Source organism: Gallus gallus, chromosome 15 (genome assembly GCF_016699485.2).
Source record: "Gallus gallus isolate bGalGal1 chromosome 15, bGalGal1.mat.broiler.GRCg7b, whole genome shotgun sequence".
Classification (NCBI taxonomy): domain Eukaryota; kingdom Metazoa; phylum Chordata; class Aves; order Galliformes; family Phasianidae; genus Gallus; species Gallus gallus.
The window spans coordinates 9515605-9539464 of NC_052546.1; the positions used below are offsets into that span (position 1 = coordinate 9515605).

The window sequence follows — 23860 nt, forward strand, 5'->3', positions numbered from 1 at the left end:
GGGCAGGGAAGCAAGTCTTGTGTGTCTGGAAGAGCAAAAGAAGAAAAAGGAATAGGACGGAGCTAGGGATTCCGTTTGCTTCCCTAAAGTCTTCTTGAGCCACACACCAGCACCATGGATGGCAAAAACAGGGCTCACAGCATCCCCTGAAAGGCCCCATAAGGTAGCTCCTAGGAACTCCTGAGCTCCTCCAGCATTTCCCATCACCAACAAGGGCTGAGAGCGGCCACCCTGGAGGCACGTGCTCCTGTACCCCTAACCCAGCCTGGCTCAGGCTGTGTCCCCACTCACTTGGCGATGGCCTCGTCCCGATCCCGGATGGCCTGCAGGAGCCGTTCGCTCGTCTCCTTGTCTTCCGCAGCCCCCCGCAGCCGGTCCCGCTCCTCCTTCAGCGTCGTCATCTCCACGCTCAGCAGTGTGACCTGCGCTCACAGGGGAGAGCGGAGCACCCGGGGTGAGCACAGTGCAAGGGGGGTGGAAAACAAGCCGGGGTGCAACCTGGAGGCTGAGGCGCCCTGCCTGTAGAAGCTGTAAATACGATCTAGCAGCAAGGGGGATTATTTTTCCTGTTATTTTTTTAGGAGGGGGATCGGTTTCATTGTTGTGTCTGCTGAAGACAAAGGGTGTGAAAGTGCCCTTTTGCACCACGGAAGGTGTTACTGGCACGTCTTACAGTTTTAATTAGACTTCAAAAGGCTTGCGGAGTCGTAAATAGCCTGAGAAATGATCTACTGGTTTGGTCCTGTGCGGAGCGAGTTAATAGGGTGTGAAATCATGCACGGATCCACAGTATTTCATATAGGATTTCACTGATAGGACTAGAGGGAATGGCTTCAAACTGCGCCAGGGAAGGTTCAGGCTGGACGGTAGGAAATACTGCTTCTCTGAAAGGGTGGTCAGGCACTGGAATGGGCTGCCCAGAGGGGTGGTGGAGTCACTGACCTTGGAGGTGTTCAAGGAACGTTTGGACATTGTGTTGAGGGACATGGTTTAATGAGAAGTATTGGTGATGGGTGGATGGTTGGACTGGGTGATCCTGTGGGTCTTTTCCAACCTTGGTGATTCTAGGATTCTATGATACACATTTAATTTCTTTGTCTGCGGCACATACTTGCTCTGTTACGCTTCTCTACCACCTGGAAACCCTTCCAGCACCTGACCCACCTCCTCTGAATCCCCAAAGGAATCTTTATATAGAGGGCAGGCAGCTCCCACAGCCCTGTGTGAGTCCATTGGTTGTGCTGACTTTTTGGACAGGGCTGTGTTTTCTTTTCCTTTCTCCCAAAGGATGCGGTGAAGGGGCGATCCAGCACTGCTGGCAAAACCAGCCAAGGCTGCCAACCCCATTCCCTGCTCCAATGCAATCGGTGCTGCGCGAGCAGCTGTGCCAAAGGCTGCTTCTGCCACAGCCTCCACGTCTCCTGTGGCACATGGAGACTTGCCCCATAGAAGACAGGGTTTGCCAAGTGTGCCTTTGGGTGTCTCTGCTTGCTGCTTTTGGAATATGACCTCAGATGATGCTTCTGCTGGCTTCAGTGTGGATAGATGCAGTCTGATTCAACACTTTGGGTGTGGATTTTGGATTTGGGGTTGGATCATTTGCTGCTGTTGTTTGGTTTAGCATTAGCCCTCTTGGTTCAGGGATGTGGCATGGTGCCAGCTTGGCCCTGATTAGGGTTCTCTGGGTGTGCAATTAGCACGTGTCACGATGCTGCAGTGGGATGTGCTGGAAGGGTGTGAGCCTTGTGCCACGTGCAACACAACAGTGCTGGTTTGTCTTTAGCAAATGCATCTATACTCAGGTAAAAGCAAATTATGAAATATAAAAACATTAAGAGGACTTAGTTGCCAGATGGGTCAGAATAGATGCCCGTGGGTTCCAGCACCCATATCAAGCAGCCTTATGCTCTGGGATCTTCTGCTGAGAGAAGTTTAAGTGAGACAGGCTGGCTGCTAAAGCAGATTGGGTAAAAGGCTCAAAGGATATTTGGCTACATGGGATGGTGTCTGGGATGGGCAGCTGGACACCTGCAAAATGCAGAGGCTCTGATCCCACATGCACGAAGCCTCTGCACTGGGTTCTAACGTAGATTTCCTTATCCAGCTGTAGCTGGTGCTCACCCAGATCCTCCTGGGCTATTTATCACGGTGATCTCTTCTACAGAAAGGGTGTCTTGGGGGATGAACGCTGTGTGAAAAGGCCATCTGCACAGTGTGGGAGTTACTCACCTGGCTGTGCAGCCGCTGCAGCTCCTCCAGACTTTGCCTCAGTTTCCCCCGTTCTCCCTCCATTAACTCCCTCAGGGCTCGCGAGTCCTCACTTGTTCTCCTGATCTGTTCCTCTAAGGAGTCGTCGTCGCTCCGCCGAGAGCTCTGGCAGCAGGAGAGAAATCTCTTGATCAGGTTTTTATTGTTTGCTTTCTCTTTTTTAAAGGGCAGCTGCATGAATTTGAAGGGCAGTGCTCTTAGCTCAGCACGAACCAAATTCCCTGAGACCTACTGACCACACATGGGACTGCAATCTGTGTTTGTAGACCTGTTCCAGGACTCTGTTTTTTCTTTAACAAATACCACTTCACCTCCATGCTCAGCTTCCTCCCAGCTGCTACAGGCACTGAAATGAGGAGGGTGGCAGCTTGCACGTGGCTCTGCAGTTGCAGGGTCTGCACTGCCTGCATCAGCAGGGCCTCTCAAGTAAGTCATGCTAGCAATGGACCCAGCTTGCAGGTGATGAAAATAAGCCTCATTTTTGATACTTTGCAAAAATCCAGGTGTTTTCATGTAATTCTATACTCCTGTGGATGCTGAGTGATCCCCCCAAGCCATCCCCTCACAGTGCCAAAGGTGTGCCCCTTAACACCACTACATACCAGCAAAACCCTTCACGTGGCGATGGGTTCATGCCTGGTCACTCTCACCAAAACATCTGTATGCAGCCCCAGTTGTAGAGCTGAAACCTACCCATATAGGGGTTACAAAGGTTTCACTACACTAAGACAAAGTCAAGGAAATCATAACAGAAATAACTGAACTGGGATGCACACACCATCTCCAGTATTTCCACGTTGAAACTCTAACTTGCTGCAAACCTTAAATCTCTTTTTATTTGTTTTCCAAAATGACTCCCAGGTTGATGAGCGTTGCTCGAGCACGTAACCCTGAAATCCATGAGCCTGAAATCCCATGTGCTGGTTTGGCTCTTGGCTGATGTGAGGGCAGACAGTGATAGAACAAGGGGGAATGGTTTTAAACTGAGACAGGGGAGGTTTAGGTTGGATATTAGGAGAAAGTTTTTCACCCAGAGGGTGGTGACGCACTGGAACAGGTTGCCCAAGGAGGCTGTGGATGCCCCATCACTGCAGGCATTCAAGGCCAGGCTGGATGTGGCTCTGGGCAGCCTGGTCTGCTGGTTGGTGACCCTGCACATAGCAGGGGGTTGGAACTAGATGAGCATTGTGGTCCTTTTCAACCCAGGCCATTCTATGATGTTTTGGGACAGAGAGCAGGCTGTGCACCAAGACAGCTCTTCCCCATGGGCTTTTTCAGAGAGAAGGGACTTCAGGGTCAAGTGAGAGCCTGTGACAACTTGGGCTAGGGGACATGAGCAATAACAGTGCTGCCAACTCACCGTGGAGTCTGCCCCATCCAGCACGTTTTGTATCAGTCTTTTCAGCTCGCTGAGAGCTGCCCGTAGGCTGCCGGCCGGGACATCTTTGGCTGATGAGGTTTCTGAAGACTCATCCATGGAGGAGTCCGTGGAGACGGCGGAGTCTGCGCTGTCGTTTCCTCTGAGATGGGAGCAGAGATACCGCACTTGGCAATATGCTTCCCAGAGCTGCAGCCTCAGCTGGAACGAGAGAGCCCCAGGTAAGCTTTGGGTGTCAAGGCTGCAGAGGTCCTCCGCCCCCACTGCAACAAGGCGTGCGATTGCTAAAGCTCACAAATATTCACCTGGTTTGCTATATTGGTTTTGAGATTTACTCATTCTAGAGCTGGGACCACAACCCCAATTTCTGGCTGTGGGCTCAGCTTCGAGCCCAGACCCAATGTATTACATCTCTTTCTAAGGCTGGTGAGGTCCGTGGGCATTCCGAGGGGCAGGAGGGCAAATACCTGTTCTCGTTCTTGTTCCAGCTCCTCTGCCTCCATGCTCTGCTCTATCTCAGACAGCAGGGACGTGCTGGTTGTGTTGAAATTTTGGAGACTTCTCTCCTCGCTGAGCTCCTCTACCTTCCCCTGCAGCTGCCGGTAGGACAGCCGCACCTCCTGGAGCTCCAGCTGGCTTTGGTGCAGCTTCCAAAGGAAATTAAGGAAGCAGAGGAAACAGTGTTAGTGATACGGACTGGATGAATCTCTTGATTCATGAAGGAGCTGAAGAGGTGGCATGAAAGAGGGTTTCCAGCCAGAAGGAAAATACTCTTGGCTGATGTTACTGTTTATTGGAGCTTAATAATCTCCAAATGTTATTAGACACTGCTTGGGCTCCAGAATATCCTGGAAGGTGAAATCAGCAGGTTAATCAGTGCTAAAATGAGGACCATTGTGAAGAAGCTGTGACTCGGGTGAAAAAAGCTTACTAAAACTGACACAACAGAAACTGAACCAAAGAAAGAAAAACAGTAGAAAAACACCTTGAAATAAGCCTCCTTATAACTGTAAACATCCTGCCACAAAACTCCCTCATTCACTGCTTTGCAACCTGAGCTAATGGAGTGTTTGAAACACACAAGACGCAACGTTGGCATTGATTTGTTTTGGGGTTTATCTGTGGTCACCCAACTGTGTGATTCTGTAGGCACTGAGATGCAGTCTGCCTGGGCAGGAGCTGTGCACGGGGCTGGGGCACAGCCAGGTGTCGTGTGAGCAGCAGAGCTGAACGTGCTGGGGAGGATGCTGCTGTCTGACACATCAACAGCTTTCTTGTTCCTCTAAGGAGGGGGGAAAAAAAGATTCTGGCTGTTCTGAAGAGCTGGGGGTGCAAGCAGTTGTCAGATGTGAAGAAAAAGTGAAGTGAGGTTAAACTGTGCTCTCCAAGAAGATGCCCAAAGCTACAGCCATGACAGCTTTTTCTCCAGGGAGTGACATTTGGTGAGATGGAGCTTGCTGGGAAACCACCTGAGCTATGAGAGCCTCACCGTCCTCCAGGCTAGAGTGAATGAGCCCCTTCTGGAGCCAGTGCTGCTATTAAAACATTGAGTAATATGAAACACAATCAGTGTTTTCTGCTTCCTTTTACATTTCCCTTCTTCTCCCAGCCTCCCTTCCTGTTCCTTTGCTCAGCTCTCACCCCAAATTGCTCTTTGTATCAAGATACTCCATCTTTTTTTCCATCTCTATGGAGAACAGATCCTTGTATTTTATTCTCTCATAGAATCATGGAGTTATTATGGTTGGAAAAGACCTCTAAGATCCCCAAGTCCAACCCCAGCCCACCTCACCATGCCCAATAGTCCCAACATCCCTCAGTGCCACATCTCCACAGTTCTGGAACACCTCCAGGGATGGTGACTCCACCACTCCCTGAGCAGCTGTGCCAATGCATCACCACTCTTTTCCTCCTAATATTTAACCTGAACCTCCCTGGTGCAACTTAAGGCCGTTCAGTTCTTCCATCTCCCCATTCCTCGTTATCTTTCCGGTTGATTTTACCCCAAACCACATCCTCGGGCCATTTCCCACCTCCTGCCCTCTTCCCTCTCCCACTGCTGCCTTCTCACCTGCAGGTCCTTGTCATGGCTTTGTCTCTCCAGGATGAGGACTCGGTCCTGCAGCTCCTCCACGGTTCCCTGAAGCAGGTCGTTCTCCTCCATCATGGCACTGAGGCGATGCTCCAGCTCTCGCTTTCTGTCCGTCAGCATTTTGATCTGCAGAGGGATGAGAGCTGGTGTTGGACCCCATACTTTCCAGGAAGTGTAGATGAAGGAAACCACGTCCCCATGAGAGAAATGAAGCAGAAAAAAACCCACCAAAATATACGTGTATGCATTCAGCACCTGTGTGCAGGAGGAAAACTGCTACCCCTTCTACCCTAAAACTTGCAAGAATGAAACTAGCTACTTCTCCAGGTCCATCCCTGCCTGTGCAGATGGTGGGATTTTCTTCTGCATGGATGCTGGAGAGCACAGGGAGAGCCCCCGAGCTCCCTGTGGGGCTGTGCAATGCACTGCCTGCATGCTTTTCTTAACTGCTGAACATTCACCAGGTTCTCACCGGGGATTTGTCTGTCTTTTTATTCATGAAGGCTCCTTTCTGTGCCACACTTCTTTTTAATTTCCCAGAGATGGGCTGCCTTTAAAATTGGTTCATTTCTTTTAATTGTCAAGGGCAGTGATTTTAGGTGAGGAGGGACAACGTGCCAAGCAAAACCTCTGTGATTCACTTAGCTGGGACCGGTGCACAGGATGAATCAGCACCAGCCAAGGTCACTTTTTGTTTAACCAAGAAAAAGGAACCTTTTTTTCCAGATTTGTGCACACGGGACCTTTGAGGACTGTGTATGCTGTTCTCTGTTCCAGTACAACCCTAAATATGCCCTATGGTCTCCTTTCAACATGGATGACAGACAAACGTGGCACGTCCCGCTGTTTTCTTGGCCTCCATGGGCTCCTTTTGTTGTTCTCCAGGCTGCTGGAAATGTTTGGCTGCATGAAGGAATATTAGCAAAGCACATCTTGCTGTTTCTGCAGGGTGAAGGCTGCTATAGGTATTAGAAAGCTGCTTCTAAGTGAGTAATGGTTTCTGAGGTGTCTCCTCCCACCACTGTCATGATGTGTGTGGGTTGATACAAGGAAAACAAGGGGTATAATACACAGATTGTGCTGAGAGTATTTGATATCCAAACCAGTGATGAACACACTGTGAATGACCATGTAAGAGAAGGCCAACACTCTGGACTAAACGATCCCCAGGGGGCCCTTCCAACCCCTATGATTCTGTGACTCCAACGTGGGCCCTGGGCCATGCAAATAGGGAAGACGGATTTGGAAAGCAGGAGATGGGAAGAAGTCGAGGTGAGGCATGCATAACAACATGCATGCATGGTGATTGGGTGCACGTGTAGGCAAGCCCCCTCCGAGCCTCCATACTTACTTCAAGGACCTGCTGCTCCACACCGAGGGGAGGGGAAGAGAAGGCGAGGGACCAGCAGGGAGCAGGTGGGAGCAGGAGAAAAGAAATTGAGAGATTTTAGGAAAAGCTCTTCCAGATAGCTTAAAAATAAACAAAGTGGCAGGGTGGCAGGGTTGGACATCTACCCCATTAGTTGCAGTGATTCCCGTCAGGGAAGGGAAGTAAAAAATGCTATCAATCCTGCTAATGTATCAGAGCTAAAACAGGCAGGGACTTTACTTCCATGCACGACTGGCTCAGAGGTAGGGGAGGATTGCTGCTTTCTTTGCAGGCACGAGAAACAGCAAAAAGGGCCCAAACCTTACGGATCTTCCCACCATGGCCTTAGAGGTTAAGCTGTACAGACAGAAGCCTGACGTGACTCAGCTCCATGGTGAAGGTCCTGGAAGATCCATCCCATCCATTCATTTTGCAGATGTGCTCGTGCCACCCTGGCCAGCACAGCTACCAACCTTCTCCTTGCTCACCCCAAGCAGCTGGTTTTGTTCGCCCAGTGCAGAGGGGTTCGCCCGTTGGATTACAGCAGCCCTGTCTGAAGGAGCAAGGCCAAGCACAGTTGACTCACCTCAGCCTGGAGGCTCTCGAGCCGCACGATGTGTTGGCTGCTGGAGGAGTTCTTCTCCCGAAAGTCCTCCCGGAGCGTGTGGACCTGCAGGGAGAGCTGCCGCTCCACCTCGGATGCCTGCAAGGAGACACCAGCTGGCATTACCATGGGGGGTTGTCCCACGGCTGGAAAGCACTCATCTCCTCCTGTGCAGCGGAAGGTCTGCAGACCTGCCCTCGTATGACTTCTGCACAAGCCCCGGTTTTGGCAGAAACTCTGAAGTCAGTTGAGTTTGGACCAGGGAAAATCTCATTCAGGACAGGAGTGAAGGAGAGCAGCCGTTCAGATAGACCACGCCAATTTCCTTTGGGAAAACCTTCCCTTGGAGGACACAGCTTGTCAGTTTCTCTTGCTGCAAAACAACATGATGTCCCATCACCCACGTGGAATTTAGTTCTCCTGAACACACCCAGTTGGGGCTAAGGAAGAGACCTGGCACTGGGGGACTCAATGCCCATATTCCCTGGGATACACCATTATATTTACGCTTTGTCAACCTCCAAACATCTCCAGTGCAGATCTGAAACAATGAGTGTCCTCTGCTTCTGATCCCTGGCTCCCATCAGGGCCAGATGGAGAAGCATCCGCTCCAGACAACTGTCAGCACCAGGCTTGGCCCTCCTTCCCACTTCAAAGGAGGGATGCCCCCATTATGCAGGGTGCTTTGAGGACAGCAGAAAGGCCATTCCTTACCTACAGGGTGCAGACAGGCTGTATAAACGATGGCTTAGAACTTTACAACCCTCTGGACAGTTTTATTGCTGTTTTCCACATAGTGAACACACTTGTTTAGGTTTGTAAGAGAACATAAGGTTTTTATGACAAATCCCTAATGAGATAGCACAAATGGATGGTTTTCTGTTTAATTAGCCTCCATTTGGTTCCATTACGCTTAGGCACAGACTTCCCCCCGGCAGATTAACTGGAAGTGAATTAATCCCCTTCAAGACGCAGCACTGCAAAGAGCAAAGGCAGAGCTCTGTGCTCAATGGGAAATGCCATCAGCAGCCTCCATGCCTCAGCCAGGGAAGCGAGATGGGTGGGAGGGATGGGGGAAAGAAAACACCCATCAGCGTCAGCAGATATTTGGCCAGGAGTGCTAGAGAGCCCACGGCAGCAGCTCTACCAAAGGGTGCAGTGATTTTGCTCCAACAGCTCCTGACCCAAGGAAGGAGCACACAGATCCGGCCTGAGCTGCTCAACAAAGCAACACTGCCCCTTCTAAGGATGGTCCTCGAATTTCTGCAGCATGCAGTCACACAATCCAATTCAGAAGCAAGAGACACTGCCTTCCGGAATGAGAAATGTCTTCCAATAGTAAGAAGTCATTTGTCTACCAATTGGTATTTAGTTTTTAGCTCCCTTCCTACCCTGGATTAGCATAAGTGGCCTTTCTGCTTCCTGTAAAGCCTCACACCAGAGGCCATTGCACGCTCTCCCATTTGTTTGTTTAATAAAGTTCCCTTGCACAGGCAGAGCACACAGAACACGATGTCAGCACTGCACTATAGGAAGGGGTTGGCTGTTTTTCTTCCCTTAAGCAGCTATAGATCTCAAGGCATCCTGAGCTGCTATTAATTGGTGACACTAAAGGAGATGGATGGGCCGTGCTTTCTGTGAATGATTCACTTTGCATTTGTAGAGGCTGCTGGAACATCTTCATGCTGAAATACTCCGCGGGAGCTATCAAGGATGAAAAAGCACCAGATGAGAAGCACTGAAGGATTCTGCCTGCGAGGTGCTGACCACACTCCCAACGAGCACAAGTGGTACGAGATGAGACGACGTGCCAGCATCCAATGGTCAGCTGCATAATGCCATCCATATGCTTCTGCAATTCTATGTGCAGACAGTACAGGCACACAGTGTGGCAGTAAGAAAGAAGGGGATGTTAATGGCATTGTAAAAACCTCTGGTAAGACAGTCTGTAGCTGCTGGTTCTGGTTCTGGTCCCTGTGCTCAGACTGGAGAAGGTGAAGGGAAGGGCTGCAAGATTGATCCAGAGCATGGCAAATCTGTTACATGGAAGGAGACTTAAAGAGGATGGCTTGTTTTATCTCATGCCACGACTGCTGGGAGAGAGCTCCCTATAAATACATCACAGCACACAGAAGGGGAAGTGCTATTTCAGCAGAAGCCCAATTTTGGCAGAAGAACTGATGTGAATAAACTGGGTAAGAGTATATTGAGGCTGGGAATTGGAAGATTTCTACGTTTCCAAGGAGCTGCAGTAAGATTCCTCTTCTTGCGCGATTACAGTAGGAGGAATAGTAGCAAAAATGTATTTTGCAGTGGAGCTGGATCACTTCATCACCCAGCATCTTTCAGAGGGCTGCCTATGACAGAAAGGAAATGAATTGACCTCAAAGGTCTTTTCCAGTTCTACGATGCTTGCAGGACTGCAGGGTTTGTATTAACCACCTCCACATCATCATCTGCAGTTTATCTGCTTGCTGCTCAGCTTACACACTCACACGTCTTATTCCTGCAGCTGCAGCCCCCTGAAGGAAGAAAGGACTCCCTTCCTGCCTGCATCCAGGGCACCAATGCAGACAGTCTTGTTGCCTCAGCCTATACCATTCACATCCTATCTGGTACAGCCAAGTAAAAATAATTCTTCGGCCTCGTGAAGTGCAGAATACTATCCCTGAGTAACAGTTTAACAGAAATAAACAGGAATGGCTCCATCACCTCTTGCCTTCCACAGGAGAAGGAGGAAAAATCCTCATCTGCTTCTTCTAGGCAGTGAAACGGCTGATGTGTGTAGTCTCACCTTTTGCAAAGATCTGAGTTTTCACAGACAAGGCAAAGTCTGCTGAGCTGAGCTGAGGTCAAACAACCCTCCCTTTGGTGCTGTAGAGTTTCATGCTACATTTGTTTCTGAGGTTATTAATACTGCTGCCAAATTATCCCTTATAATTGATTAGAAAGTCGAGATTTTCACGTTAATTTGCATAGCACATAGGAAGCCACCTTGACAGCATCCAATATTCTGCAGGTTTCATGATGTATTTTCATATGGTTTCTGCTTGGTTTGTCACACCGCCGTCAGCGTCTGCACATTGTGCATGTTTGTTTTAAACCACAAGCTCACTATTGATTATTTCAGACATCAGTGTCATCAGAGGATGTAACCTTCTATCTACATTTTCCATTCACTGCTCAAATAAGCCATGGCTCTCATGTCTGGTGAATTGAAGCAAGCTTCCTCTGCCCCAGCCAGTCTGGCTCTACTCTTCCTATGCAAGCTGTAGTGCTTTCCCTTCCCCACCACTGTTTTCCTACATAATAAAGGCTACACCAGCTGCCCAGGGGGTGGTGGGTCACTGTCCCTGGAGGCGTTCCAGAGCCATGGAGATGTGGCACTGAGGGACGGGGGCAGTGGGCATGGTGGGGAGGGCTGGGGTTGAGCCTGGGGATGTGAGAGGTCTTTCCCAACCTCAGTGATTCTATGAAAATAAATATAAATACAGTCGGTCGCTGCTGTCAAGAGGGGCTCTCTGTAACATTTGGGATGGACTGTGAGAAATGAACGCCTTGCTGGTCAGTTTCATTAAAAGAAAACCCTCTTTGGGGAGAATGTTTGCTCCATACATCTACCTGCATACAGAATATCCGGTTATAAGTCGTGTCAGACAGGAAAACAGAATGCAAAAAGCCAAACAGACTGTAACTGGGTAAAGACACCAATGCTGCCGTATGATTTGCTTCTACAAACAACATGATTCCAATTTAACAAAGGATGTTGGAGATTTACTTGCCTAAAATAGATAAGAGAAGCACTAATTAGTGCTAAATTCATAGAATGTTACCCCTTGCATTAATTTGCTCATCACTGAATTCAAGGGACTCCCCATCCCCACACTGATACTGTTAACACTCCACAAAGTGAAGGCACATACCAGTAGTGAGAGTGCACCTACTGAGCTACTGCAGGTAAGATTTACTTCCTAGCACAGATTTCTTCTTGCTCAGGACCCACCTCAGCCCTCAGCTCACTCCCCATTGACCTTGCTTCTACCTGCAGCTCTTCCATGTAGGTAAGACCTATGAGGTGGCCGTAGCAGAGGCACACAGCATCCAGCCAGCAGTGTCCTCACTGGCTCCTGACATGAAATCATACATTTACGTGAAACTCTCAGCAGAACACAGTGCAGTTTCTCACTACTACCTTTTTTTTTCAGTGCAATTCAGGCAAACTACTCTATATCTGGCATTTGGTACCTTTGTATCATGTACTTTCACACCCAGCTATCTGCAACACTCCTCACGCCCCCAAGGGCTCCTCCTGTTATTCCTTCTTATTCTGAAGAGCCAATAAATCCATACCTACTCAGACAGAAGGGTTTGATGCAACGTGCTGCCTGACCTCCACCGAAGGCTCATCAACCATACAGGTTGGCGTTGCAGGGTGCAGGCCTGCTAGAGTGATCAGGGCATCCTATACTAACAGCAGGTGCACAAAAGAGGAAACAAATGGGCATTTTTTCAGCACGAAATTCATCTGCCAAGAAAAAAAAAAAAGAAAAAAAGAAAAGGAATGAAAGATCTAAAGGGTGAGGATTCTTAGTTGCCAAAGTCAGGAGTTTGATAAGCAAGAAGACCTGGAATTGCTCTTTTCTAAGCAACAAGCTCAGGAGACATTACTGATGGGAAATGTCTCTTAGCCACAGCATTAAACCTACTTTGTGAAACAGAGGAGGCAGTGGCATCTCATGTTAAAATCTCACGCAGTCACGGTATTTTGGAAATGAGGTGCTTTATTGCTTGCATGAAAGTGAAAACTCTTTGCTGCAAATCTGTCTCTGACTCTTCAGTTTTTCCCTTCCGTAGGACAAATAGGAAATGCTTGGCTTTGAAAACCTGAGTTTTAAAATGAAAAATGACAAGATTGTGAGTGGTTACCTCTTTGCACACACCATTGACACAGGGGGCTCTTGTGGGGAGCAAAGGGTTAATGCAGCATCAGCCCACACACCTCACACCTGAGCCACAAGGGCCAATGGCCTATAAGACAACAAGGAGCAGCTGGGCTGTTTTTGTGTGGGGTCGGGTTTGTGTCTCCCCTGGGAGATAAGAAGTTGTTGATAGAGGGTTGGATGCTCGGTTCTCAATCTGAAGCCTGTTTTGAAGGGGAAAGCTGCATGCGTTGGCTGGCTTTGGTTGCTTCCCATGTTTCATGTAGCTGAAGAGTTGGAAATGCTGCTGGAAACAGCTGCTAGTAACATCCAGGTAATACAATAATGTGCTGCTCTTTTTTCTTTCTTTCCAAGTGTCCTTGAAAAATCCTTCTAATATGGGGAGTAAGCTCTTGCTGCATCACCAAGCAAAGCATGGAAGAGTGGATAACTAAGGGTTTCCTAGCAATGCAGTTCTCTTTTCCTTCCCTAAAAGGCTGGTTGATTTAAAGAACTAGTTTGCAAGGTAAACATATGAACGTGGTTGCAAAGAGCTCAATAGAGCGAGCCTCAAATGGTGGCATTCATCTTGTTTGTCTGTGAGTACTCAGACAACTGGCTGGCTGAAGCCAACAGCCATTAGCTTAGGCTAAATCATCTTACAGGATTAGGAACTGCTGCTGGCAGCAAAAGCAAAGAGAGCTGTGTGCCATATGGGGGCATCTTAGGCTGGATGCGATAACTCGAGGTTCACTGTATGGGAGAAATAGCTTCACAGGTGGATGCCCGCTGTATGCATGTTTTAGGAGGCGCTTAAACACGAGCCTCCCTTTTTTTTTGTGGCTTACTCTTGACCTGAGCACTTGGCTCTTATGGAGAGAAAAAGAGCGTGTGGAAAAATGAGTCAGCCAGCTTCCTGTGGGAGGGACTGCTGGAGCCCACTGCTTCAAATGCTGCGATGAATTAGTGCTGGAGATAACTCAGAGGACAAAGTGTGCCTGGAGGACACGCGATGCTGAGTGGCACAAGAAGTGGCTCTTGTTCTCTGTATGCAAATTCTGTGGGAGATGAGATGGCCCCGCACAGTGGCTCCCAGGGCTGGTGTCTGTTGTTGGGCTCAGGATGGAGGGCTGGCTGCAGGGCTTGCTAATGGCAGCTCAGCTCCTGGGTGTTGAGAAGGGATACCAGCAGCTCTTCCAGCTCTGTGCAAGCGGTCCATGTGATGTTGAATGAAACATCTGTCGCTCTACAAGTTATGCACTTGTAACTGGAGGCAGGGAGGCTTATAGCTTCTGTCAAGTCAATGACTCTAAGTAGAACTGAGAGGAACCATCACGCCAGTTTCGGTGGAGCATAGCTCAGATTCACTATTACAGCAGTGTTTGGGACCTTCAGGTTAGCAGAAGCACCCCCTCTCCCCCAGGTCTGGTTCCAAAGCCTTCCCTCAATCTAACAGAGAGCTCTGGCACAGTTTGAAAGCAGAATGGTCTGTGTTTTGCATCAATAAATCCAGTTGTCTGCCATGCCCGGTAACTTCTAATGCTTTCTTTCCGTAAGTCATTTTTCCCTTGCAAAAGCCATATTTTTATTATGATAATGAATTTTGGCTATGCTACTTCTAACGTGGAGGTTTTAATCCACAGTTCTTGAGCTCAATTTGATGTCTAAGTCAAAGGATGGAACATCAGGGAAGGAATTCTCACCTGCTTTTAAAATCTTCCCCTATGCACTCTCTTAAGCTTAGTATACACTCTCTTGGGATTTAGTAGTAACATACAAACTAAAAGCCTTCCAATGTATTTAGACCTAATGCTCAGACCTGCACTTGCAAACGTGACTGCATGGAAATAGCAAAGTCTGTTCCCATGCTTGTGAAACCAGTGGGTGCCAAAACAAATACTGGAGTTAAATTCCAGGAGTTGGCTTAAAACCTTTTCATTTCTATGAGGAAGCTTTGAGACAAGAAGGGAGAAAGCTTTCTAAAACAGATATGTATTTGAACTTTGATAGGTTGACCTGGGAGTCAGACATGGCAGTTAATGAGACATGTCCCAGTAACTTGTATTAGCCTACCTCTGAAGAACAGCACTCAGTGGGTTTGCTCAGTTCTTTGACAAACTCCATGGTTTATCTCAAAACCCAGAGGAAGGAGAGTTAAGAAATCTCTTTTCTTGTTTGGCTTGACTAAGGTGAGATGGAAGATGCTCTCTGCAGAATGCTTATTGTGGTTGATACAGTAGAACTTGTAGTTCCTTTCTGTAGAAAAAATAAGGAGAGCTGAAAAACTGTATTTAATATCAGCTAGCACGGAAGCCCCAGCTTCAGGCTATTACTCCTGTGAAATTTTTAGTTCCATTAAAGCCTTTCCTTTGCTAGGGGATGTTGGATGGGGCCCTGGGCAGCCTGGTCTAGTATTAGATATGGAAGTTGGTGGCACTGCCTGTGGCAGGGGGTTGGAGCTTGGTGATCCTTGAGGTCCTTTCCAACCCAAGCCATTCTATGAGTCTACATTTCAATCACTGATAGGTGCAGTCAGTCGCAAATCAAAGATGAGGGACATAAAAAGGGACAGGTTTGTCATAAAGCCTCCAAAAACCAAAACAACCCCATGTGGCAGCACATCGCAACTATGGTGCTTAAGTAAAACCATCCTAACCTGTTTTGTTAGTTCTGGAGCTGACAGGTAGCATCTCACTCTAAAAAAAATAGATAATCTGTTTCCTGGTCAACTAGTATTTGATCTGTCACTCTAAACATGGCAGAATTGTGCTGGATTTGTGCAGGTGAAAAGCTTTGAGAGAGATCTTTTAACTCAGCAATACTTATTGTTGCCTTCAGCTATTCCTGAATCGTTCTCCCTTGTTGGCTCTTTAGAGCATAAGGTCTTTGGAGCAGACTTCTAACACGAGGCAGACCTTGCTCTTGGTGATCAGTGACAAAAGATAATGACTGTGTTAGTAATAGCCTCTGAGCAGTCTGATCTGCTTAAGTAGAATACGGTCACGCACAAAGTGTAGGTCTGTGTGTAGTAACCGCATGCACGCTCCTCTGCTCTGCTTTGCTCTGTCTACACTAATGTGGCTCAGCCATGACTCAGTGCAGCAGATGCTCCAGCACTGAAGTACTTGCTTACCTTTTTGTGCAGTGCCACAGATGTAAGCACTGTAGGGATTGGGTTTTTGTTGTAGATCCTCAGGGCAGGGCCTTGACCTTCAGAGCACCTTGATAGCAATATGTATAGTGATTTATAGCACGAGCCGGAGCTGCTAAATTAAACCACAGCAGCTGTATCCCAAGTTCAGGATAAAGAGTTTCTGAACAGCACCTGTAAATCAGCTCAAAAGCTGAGTGCCTTTCTGTAAAGGGGCAGATCCTGTGCACGTGTCAGCCTGGTCTCCTCTGAAGACCTTGCATGGGTGTAGCTATGGCCAGAGACACTGGACGATGTGAGAGTCCAGGAACAAGAGTGTGGATCTCTCCTTGGAGCCTTGTCCTCCCACAGTCTTGTTCTTACAAAGTTTTTGCATGAATTTCCCAAAATAACAGATTTTGGCAAACACACAGGTGTTCTGGTACTTTAAGTCTTACAAAGAGCTAGGCTTAGTGGGAAAAATATATGGAGAAAATGCAGGCAGCAAACCTAGCTGAAAAAACAGAGTGAATGCAGCACATACTGTGGGATGGTGTCTAAAATATACATGCCAAATCACACACATGCAGGAGAATGCATTATCAGTTTCAGTGACTGCAAAGGGCCTCTTTCTGTAACTCCATGTGAATGGGAGCCCACTGAAAAGGATAGAGGCTCTGCACTTGGCCATGGGCCCCAAATTTGGCACACGCATACTCTTAGATTTGTACCCATAGCCAAAGTTTTCTCAAATGTAGGTCATGCTTCACTGAATCAAAAGCCCTTTTTTCCCTTGCAGTCCAAGCTGCTGCTTAGAGGTATCATTCCCAGTGTGGCTGTTGGCACTGAGGTTGCTGCTTTCTGACAACTGCCCTGATGCAGAACGAGCTGTCAGGGATCCTGGCCTCAGGTGCTTGGTGGGGAGCAGCTGCCCGGAGGATGTGGGGCCAGAGGAGGCCCACAGCTTGGGTTCCCATGCGGCTGAGCTGTAAGCTGCTCATGTTGAGATGTGGGGTTCTGGAGGCATAGCACAAGGGCTTAGATTGGGAATGCTGTGATGACGTGGGCTGTGAGAATTACAGCCTGTCCTCTCTGACTGGTATTGAGAAAAGATGTTTTCTCCTGGTGGCTGAAGGCATCCTTGGCTATGCTAGCATGGCCAGAGCAAGGATAGTGCTCCCCTCCTTCACCTATTCCCCCCCTTTCAACCTTGGTGATGTGGTTCAGAAGATGGAGTGGGAAAAGGTCCATGGGCCCCATTCTGGGGATAGAAGTGGGGTGGGAAATGCTGCTGGTTTTGGTGCTCTTAAGCATCAGAACGGATGAGAACATTACGTACCACGTGTATGCACTTTCTGGCCCTAAACAGGTAACAGGAGGCCAGTTAAATTACACCAAGTAAAGCATGACCAAACCGGTGTGTCAATGGCTGCTCTTTACCTTCCAAATCTCCCTGATAAGTTACTGGTTTGCTGGGAGTGGGTTCCTTCTGCAGTCCTGAGTATGCTTAGACTTTAACTGCAGCTGCTTTGATTTCCAGTTACATTCTTTAATTGCTTTGCCTTCAAAGGAGGATGAGGGCTGCTTTGCAGGGATGTGTGTGGATTATCCTGCACTAGAGTGCAGGCAGATCTGCTGCCCAGTTTTTATGCTACTACAGCAGGATTCTAAACTGGGACCTAACTGCCCCTAAATTATTTAATTTCTCTTCCTCTTGCTGTCAGAAAGCAAGAATAATGTGATCAGTGACAGGACCTCGCAGAGTTTGGCTCCCAGCAAATACTTCACTCCTGCTGCTGCAGCTGGATTTCTTTGTGCACAAGCCTGTGGTAGCAATATTACATCTACTGACTTCTTGCTGTGTTGAGGAGTGTCTAAAATGGTGCCGCTTAAAATTTCTGCCAGAGCACAGGCGTGCAATTCAGTCAGAAACATTTAATCCTCCCTGTGCTAAACCACCTGCTCCAGGCTGCTGACCCCTCTCCCTGTCCTGTGCGTGACAAGGTGTGTGCTGGAGTGAGCAGATGGCTGGGGACCAAACAGATCCATGGAAGCATGTAAGGAAATCATGTTGCATCATTGCTAAGGAGCTTGTGCCAAGACTTGGATTTTCTTATTTTGCCTACAGTGGCTTCCCCATCGCCTCTTGCCTTGGCTGGTTTGTGACCTAACTCCTGGAACAGTCTTGGAGGCCTTCCTCAGCTCTCCAGCTGACATCTCTGATGGATATCAGCCATGATACATCACAGCAATGCAGCACTGTGCCAGAGGTCTGGATGTTTAATTACAGCAATATTCTCATTTCTGCTGCAGTGTACCTAGATGATTTTTTTTTTCCTGTTGAATAAGAGCAGATGATGCCAAGTTGAGGGATTACAGAGACTGAAAGGGACCAATGGAGGAGGCGAATAAGTAGTTTAAAGATGGTCACTTGTGCACCACAGCCCCCTAATGCCACCTATCATGTGGTGCTGCTCGGCTTCCTAAGCTAGGACACTGCTGTGGGATGGGTCTCATCTTTGTGCCATTAGCTCTGGCAGTCCAGGCAGGTTACCTGGACACAAACAACTTCTTCCTCACTGAGCCCAAATGCGTGTTGTTACCCAGAGAAATGCTCTGCGTGCGGAAAACTGGTGGTGTTGGGGTTGTACCTCATTGATGTGATGCTTTGGTTGTGTCTGCTTGAGCAGCAGGCCTCGGGGCGCAGGCCTCGGGGCGCAGGCCTCGGCTGCTTGCGGGGTCAGAAAGCTTTGATGCAGCTGATGCCAGAGGATGCACCTGGATTTCAAACACTGACCTGAATTCAGGTTATTTTTCAGACAATCTGGGTTAGTTTTCAGAAATTAATTGCTTTAAAAGCACTGCATAAGTTTAAGCTCTCGTGGGGATTTGGAATTTCCCAGCATGATCCTCGCTGGCATCCAGGAACAAAGGAGATAAAGATATTAGAGGCCAAGTTTTCAACACAAGCCTTCTCTTAAGCACTGGTTCAAAACACAGCTTCACTTGTCAGGCTGTGAGACACCACGTTTATCCACGTGTCTCAAACTGCTTTTCTGGAGGACAGAAGACCTACAACCGCTTAAAAAGCACCATATTAGTTTCCATCCTTCCTCGGGTTTACTGAAAGGTTCTTGGATTTAGCATTATTTATGGCAACACTTGAATGTTACCAGGAAAGAAGAGTCCCTCCAGGTCCCCTCGCAGAGCAGGAATTTACACGGGGGTTATTGGGCTCACTGAGGCTAATCCCTGCTGGCATTACACATCATCTGACAGTTGCCAAGGAGACGAGCATAATCTCAGTGAGACAAGATATGCAAGAAGGGTATTTATGGACACTTGCCTAACGATGCTGGTGGAATGCACCAAAAAGCAATTATTTGAATGCCTCTGAGGTATCACCTTCTCTGTGCTAAATATGGGAGACGTGCTGCTGCAGAAGCCCAGCATTTCCCTATGATATTAAAGCAGCAGCTTGGCCTTCAGGTTTCCAACCCATCCTGCAAAGGCCTCGTCTGCTGTCATGTGGAGGGGCGCTGCGGAGATGGCTGCCCATCTGTCTGCGCTCTGCAGCGTCAGCAGGCCGTATTATAAACAAGTCATGCTGGTCTGTGGTGCTGACACAGGCTTAATGAAAACCATCCACTTCACGTGCTTGAAATACCTAGCAGGTGCCTCCTGCAAGTGTCTTGTATGGCAGGCAGCGTGAGGGGAAGGGAGAGTGGAAAATGGTGTGTGTGTACCCTGGCAGTGGCTTCCCAGTGCAACCAACTCTTTCCATGTCCTTAGGGTGAACCCAGTTGCAGTGAGGCCAGCTGGCAGAGGGTGGGGGTGCTAACTAACATGTGCTGCTTGGTACCTGGATCTGAACGGGCATTTTGCTCAGGCTGGGCTATTTGCCCTGACCTGGAGTTGGCTTATAGCTCTGCTTAGGGAGATTAAGAGAAGCAGGAGAACTAAATGTCTTCATTCAGACAAGCTCACGCTGTTAGGAAAGGCTTCTGCACTGCATGTTTCACATAGCAAGGCATTTTCTTAGCTGTGTGCTCTCTGGCAGTGAGAAGGGGCAGAGGCTGATGGAGGACCTGGAGCACTACAACTGCCCCTATCCCACGCAGGGCAAACCTTCCCTCCCCTGTACTGAGGCAAGGCAGTGACCTGTAACAAAGGGGTAAGGGCTGCCTGTCTCCTTCCTTCCTCGCAAGTTGAGTTTATTGGTGTGATACTGTCTCTTAAAGGAGAGTTATGGAGGATGAGGGGGTCATGGGGGGGGGAAGGAGTTTCCCAAGTTTTCAACACCATGATGCAAATGGCTTCCTTAGAAGGAAGGAACCACTGCGAGGCAGCCCTCAGCTGATGGACGGTGCCTCATGGTGCCAGAGTTAATCTTGGTAAGTAGCTCTGAGCTGCTGGGTTGGATAATGCCTGGAATGGAGGAGACCTCTTTACATGAAGTAAATCAATCTGTTAATCCTCTGGGGGCGGGTTTTGAGTTGTTTTAGGTCGTGCAAATCAGTGGTGGCCATCCCAGATGTTTCTGCAGTGGCACCCATTCAGAGTAGGGTGCTGACCAAGAGGCCTCAAGGTGTCCGTGTTTACTTAGCTTTATCAGCATCAGAGATATGCAATTGCCTCTGGTAGGAAAACATGATGTTCCCAAGCGTGTATCATTGTCAACCACTTCCCTGTGGGGTGAGCTTATTCCTGCATGCTACAAGAGCAAGCCAGGTTAGCCTGAGCAGGTTAAATAGTGGCTTTCTGGGCTGCCTTGCTTTGACTGAGGTGAAGCGAGCACCCTGCTTGCCTGCAGTTCTGCAGGGTGAGGATGTGCACACACAGCCCTGCTCCAGGGTCAGAAAGGCCCCATGAAGAGGAGATATTACTGAAATCATCAGTTTCATGCTTGTTTGCCTGAATATGTAGCAGTTGCTGCAGAAGCGTGCTCTCCTGTGCTAAGGTGGAGAGGGAAAAGTCAGCACCACACTTAAGAAGAATTTGTGCTCAAAGTGAAATACACCGTTCAGGAAAGCCTAGGGAAATAAATCTCTCTGGATCAGAGGCAAAAACTACAGAAATCATTGGAGTTAGCAAATCCCCTTGCAGCCAATTGATGGACGCCGTTTGAAAAATGATCACGTAATTCAGAAGAGATGGTGGATTTTGGCAAAGGCTGTCATTTGAGGCTTTCTCATTTGGCATCATCTGTGCATAAATCTGCTGGCAAGCACAGCTCCCCTTGCAGCTGAATCTGCTCAAGAGCTCGTGTTCAAGCAAAGGTTGGAACCTCTCTGAATCCTTCCCTGTTTGCATTTGCTTTGACCCCCCCCCCCCCCCCCCCCCCCCCCTCCAATTGCTTCATGCCCACATAGAGTGAAAACACACATGTGTCCCAAGGCTTTAGGGATGGTGTGGTGTTTGTGAGTGTTCCTTGGGGCCTCTTTGCCTTTTTCCTTCAATATGTACTAACAGCAGGATGATCTGACCTCATGTTACTGAGAGGCTTCTCTGGATGGAAGATCAGTTGCTACCTGTTGTACTCTTGCATGCTTCCATCTGTGCTGGAATTGCCCAGCTGCATGGAATGTCTCCATTGCAGTGTGGCATCTATTAGAAGCCAGCAAGAATCCCACTGATCCTCTGTATGTGCTCCAAATGAGCAGGATTTTGCTAAGTGCAATTCTAAACAAAGCACTTGATGAAGCTCTAGGCTGTATTGCAAGGGGCCTCTATGATTTCATGGCTGATCAGAGCACCTAACACAGCTTGCAGACCTCCCTTCTGAGCTGTCCTCTACCAAATTACCTTTAGGAAAAGCACTCCTGCTTAAACAAAAAAAGGAATTTAAAGACTTTCATTATGATGTGTGCAAAGTTTATAACTCAGAATGAGTTATAAACTCAGAACTCTCTTTAAAGACCAAATGTTTAATTGTTTTTTCTTGGGTAGAGATGTGCAAAGCCTTCAATTATGTTTAGCTCTGGTTCTAGCTGGTAACGCAGTGGCTGGATGCAAACACTTTCTGTGTCCTACTTTCCAGAATATCCTGGAGGAAGTGTTTACAGCAAGTGTGAATAAGCAGAAATATTCCTACCAAATCTTTGCTGCCCACATCTCCCTACCTCTGAGCTACTGCATAATGAAGCAGCTCCTGTAAACATCAAGACCTGGACCCAAACAGAACAGCCACTTGAAATTCTTAGTACGGTGCAACAGGGGAACGAAGGATTCATTCAGATTTTTATTTCCTTGTCATATTACGAGGGTGGATAGTGATAGGATAAGGGGGAATGGTCTTAAACTGGGGCAGGGGAGGTTTAGTTTGGATATTAGGAGGAAGTTTTTCACCCAGAGGGTGGTGACGCACTGAACAGGTTGCCCAAGGAGGCTGTGGATGCCCCATCCCTGCAGGCATTCAGGGCCAGGCTGGATGTGGCTCTGGGCAGCCTGGGCTGCTGGTTGGTGACCCTGCACATAGCAGGGGGTTGGAACTGGATGAGCATTGTGGTCCTTTTCAACCCAGGCCATTCTATGATTTTATGATGATATATCAAGTTCAATTTCAGTTCCATGTTGGATTCCTGCTTTCAGGCATTCACAGCTCAGTGATGCTACTTGTCTGTCAAGGCACAAAGTCCTGCAGAAACCCCTAAGGCCTGCTCCAGAACTACTTGCTAGAGGTGAAGGCAGAATGCAAGTTGGGCTTGGCTGGAGTACAAGGAAGAACAGCGTACAGCTGATCACTAGGTGATAAGCAGTTGTACACGTGTGTACACCTAGATGGTGCTCTGGGCACCCATTCCAGCTGATGAACTGCCCATGGTGTGAGGATGGGAGGGCTGAGCTCTGGAGATGCCTCATGGGGCACCAGCAGCCTTCAAGGATGGGAGATGAGCTGTGACAAACAACCACTCCTGTTGCACCGTGCCCCCACTGAGCAGGGCTCACTGGTGGGTGGATGCACACAGTGCCCAGCCCTGGCAGAGTCACTCTAGCAGCTAGCAAATCTCCCAGTGGGTGGCAGACAACAGAGGCTGCTTTGGGCTGGGAGATCTCCAGGGTGATTTTTTTCTTTGATAAACAGCAGCGAGCAGGAGAGGAAATAAGGGGATGAAGCGGTGATGCCAGGGACACATCCTGGCAGCGAGCCGAGCCCGCAGCCCCCACCACTCACCGCCTCGGACGTCACCAATGCGTTTCCCTGCGTGTCCTCTGACTGTCACAGCATCACAGGCAGTGGGATCACACTCAGTTGCCGTGGCAACATCACCTGCTGTGATGTTGCTAGGCAACAGCACACCACAAGCAAAGGGTCCCTGCAGATGGCGGGGTGCAGGTCCGCTGTCCTGGGGCTCCATCCAGCCCGTGGGTGGATGGATGCTCCCCCTTTTCCCCATGAGCAGAGATTTGTTTAGTTCTGTCTTTCCCATAATGTTTTTTTTCCTAACCTCAGTGATTTTTAACCCTTTCCCTCCAGAGGGCTTTGTGCTGTGGTTTGCTAGCAGTGCATGCCCTTGTTTTATTCTGTGGACGTCCAGAAGAATGGACAGAAGTCCATTCTGCCACTGCTCGCTAGTAAGCAAAGGGCACGGGGGAGAAAACCTGCTTGAAATGGGTAGGTGCAAAACCCCCGAGCAACCTCTGGGAGTGTCTATTCCCACACCTGCTCCTCCTGCCTTTGGTGCTTGTTACGTTCATGCCCTGCTTGTTCCCAAAGCTCTGGGTGCCCTGCAATGGGGTCAATGGGTGCTGCAGGGTTGGCGAGGCATTCACCAGGGGGTTGAGCCTTTCCTTCTGCCTGGTTCCCTTCATCCACCTGGATGGAACCCCAGCAAGCAGTGACCTCGAGGTGCCTCCGTTACCTCCTAGGGCACTGATTCGTTTCATTGTAGGACTTTGCAGGAGAGAGCATGCAGCTGCAGTCACGTCCTATATTTACAGCTTGAGCATAGAAAGCCTCAGCGTTCCAGTCCTGATGTGGCACGAAGCTGAATTATTAACAAGTGCTTTCTGCTAGGGGAGAAGTGGCTGGTAAGAGGAAGCCATTCCTGCCTGCACAGTGATCAGTATTCAGCAGGCAGTGGGGGATCTGGTTACGTG

At 48.7% G+C, this 23860-nt stretch overlaps 1 protein-coding gene and 1 long non-coding RNA gene across 4 annotated transcripts in view; one reads left to right on the plus strand and one right to left on the minus strand.

Moving 5' to 3' along the window:
- BICDL1 (BICD family like cargo adaptor 1) overlaps positions 1 to 23860 on the minus strand; it is a 44488-nt gene that overhangs the window by 10200 nt on the left and 10428 nt on the right. For 2 of the 3 annotated variants that reach the window (XR_005840077.2, XM_025155559.3), the window contains exons 3-8: positions 7694 to 7810; positions 5718 to 5864; positions 4114 to 4293; positions 3629 to 3847; positions 2230 to 2373; positions 292 to 422 (exon numbers count right to left, since the gene is read on the minus strand). Coding sequence is in view for 2 of the 3 variants with exons in the window: in XM_025155559.3 (XP_025011327.2) it covers positions 292 to 422; positions 2230 to 2373; positions 3629 to 3847; positions 4114 to 4293; positions 5718 to 5864; positions 7694 to 7810 (938 nt within the window). In the remaining variant the exon portion in view is untranslated. Of the gene's footprint in view, positions 1 to 291; positions 423 to 2229; positions 2374 to 3628; positions 3848 to 4113; positions 4294 to 5717; positions 5865 to 7089; positions 7102 to 7693; positions 7811 to 23860 lie in introns of all 3 variants that reach the window. The other variant, XM_015275396.4, reaches the window with a different exon arrangement.
- Positions 3503 to 6664, plus strand: LOC121106865. Its single transcript, XR_005840078.2, has 2 exons — positions 3503 to 3867; positions 4135 to 6664. It is a non-coding gene; the product is annotated as an uncharacterized LOC121106865 (long non-coding RNA).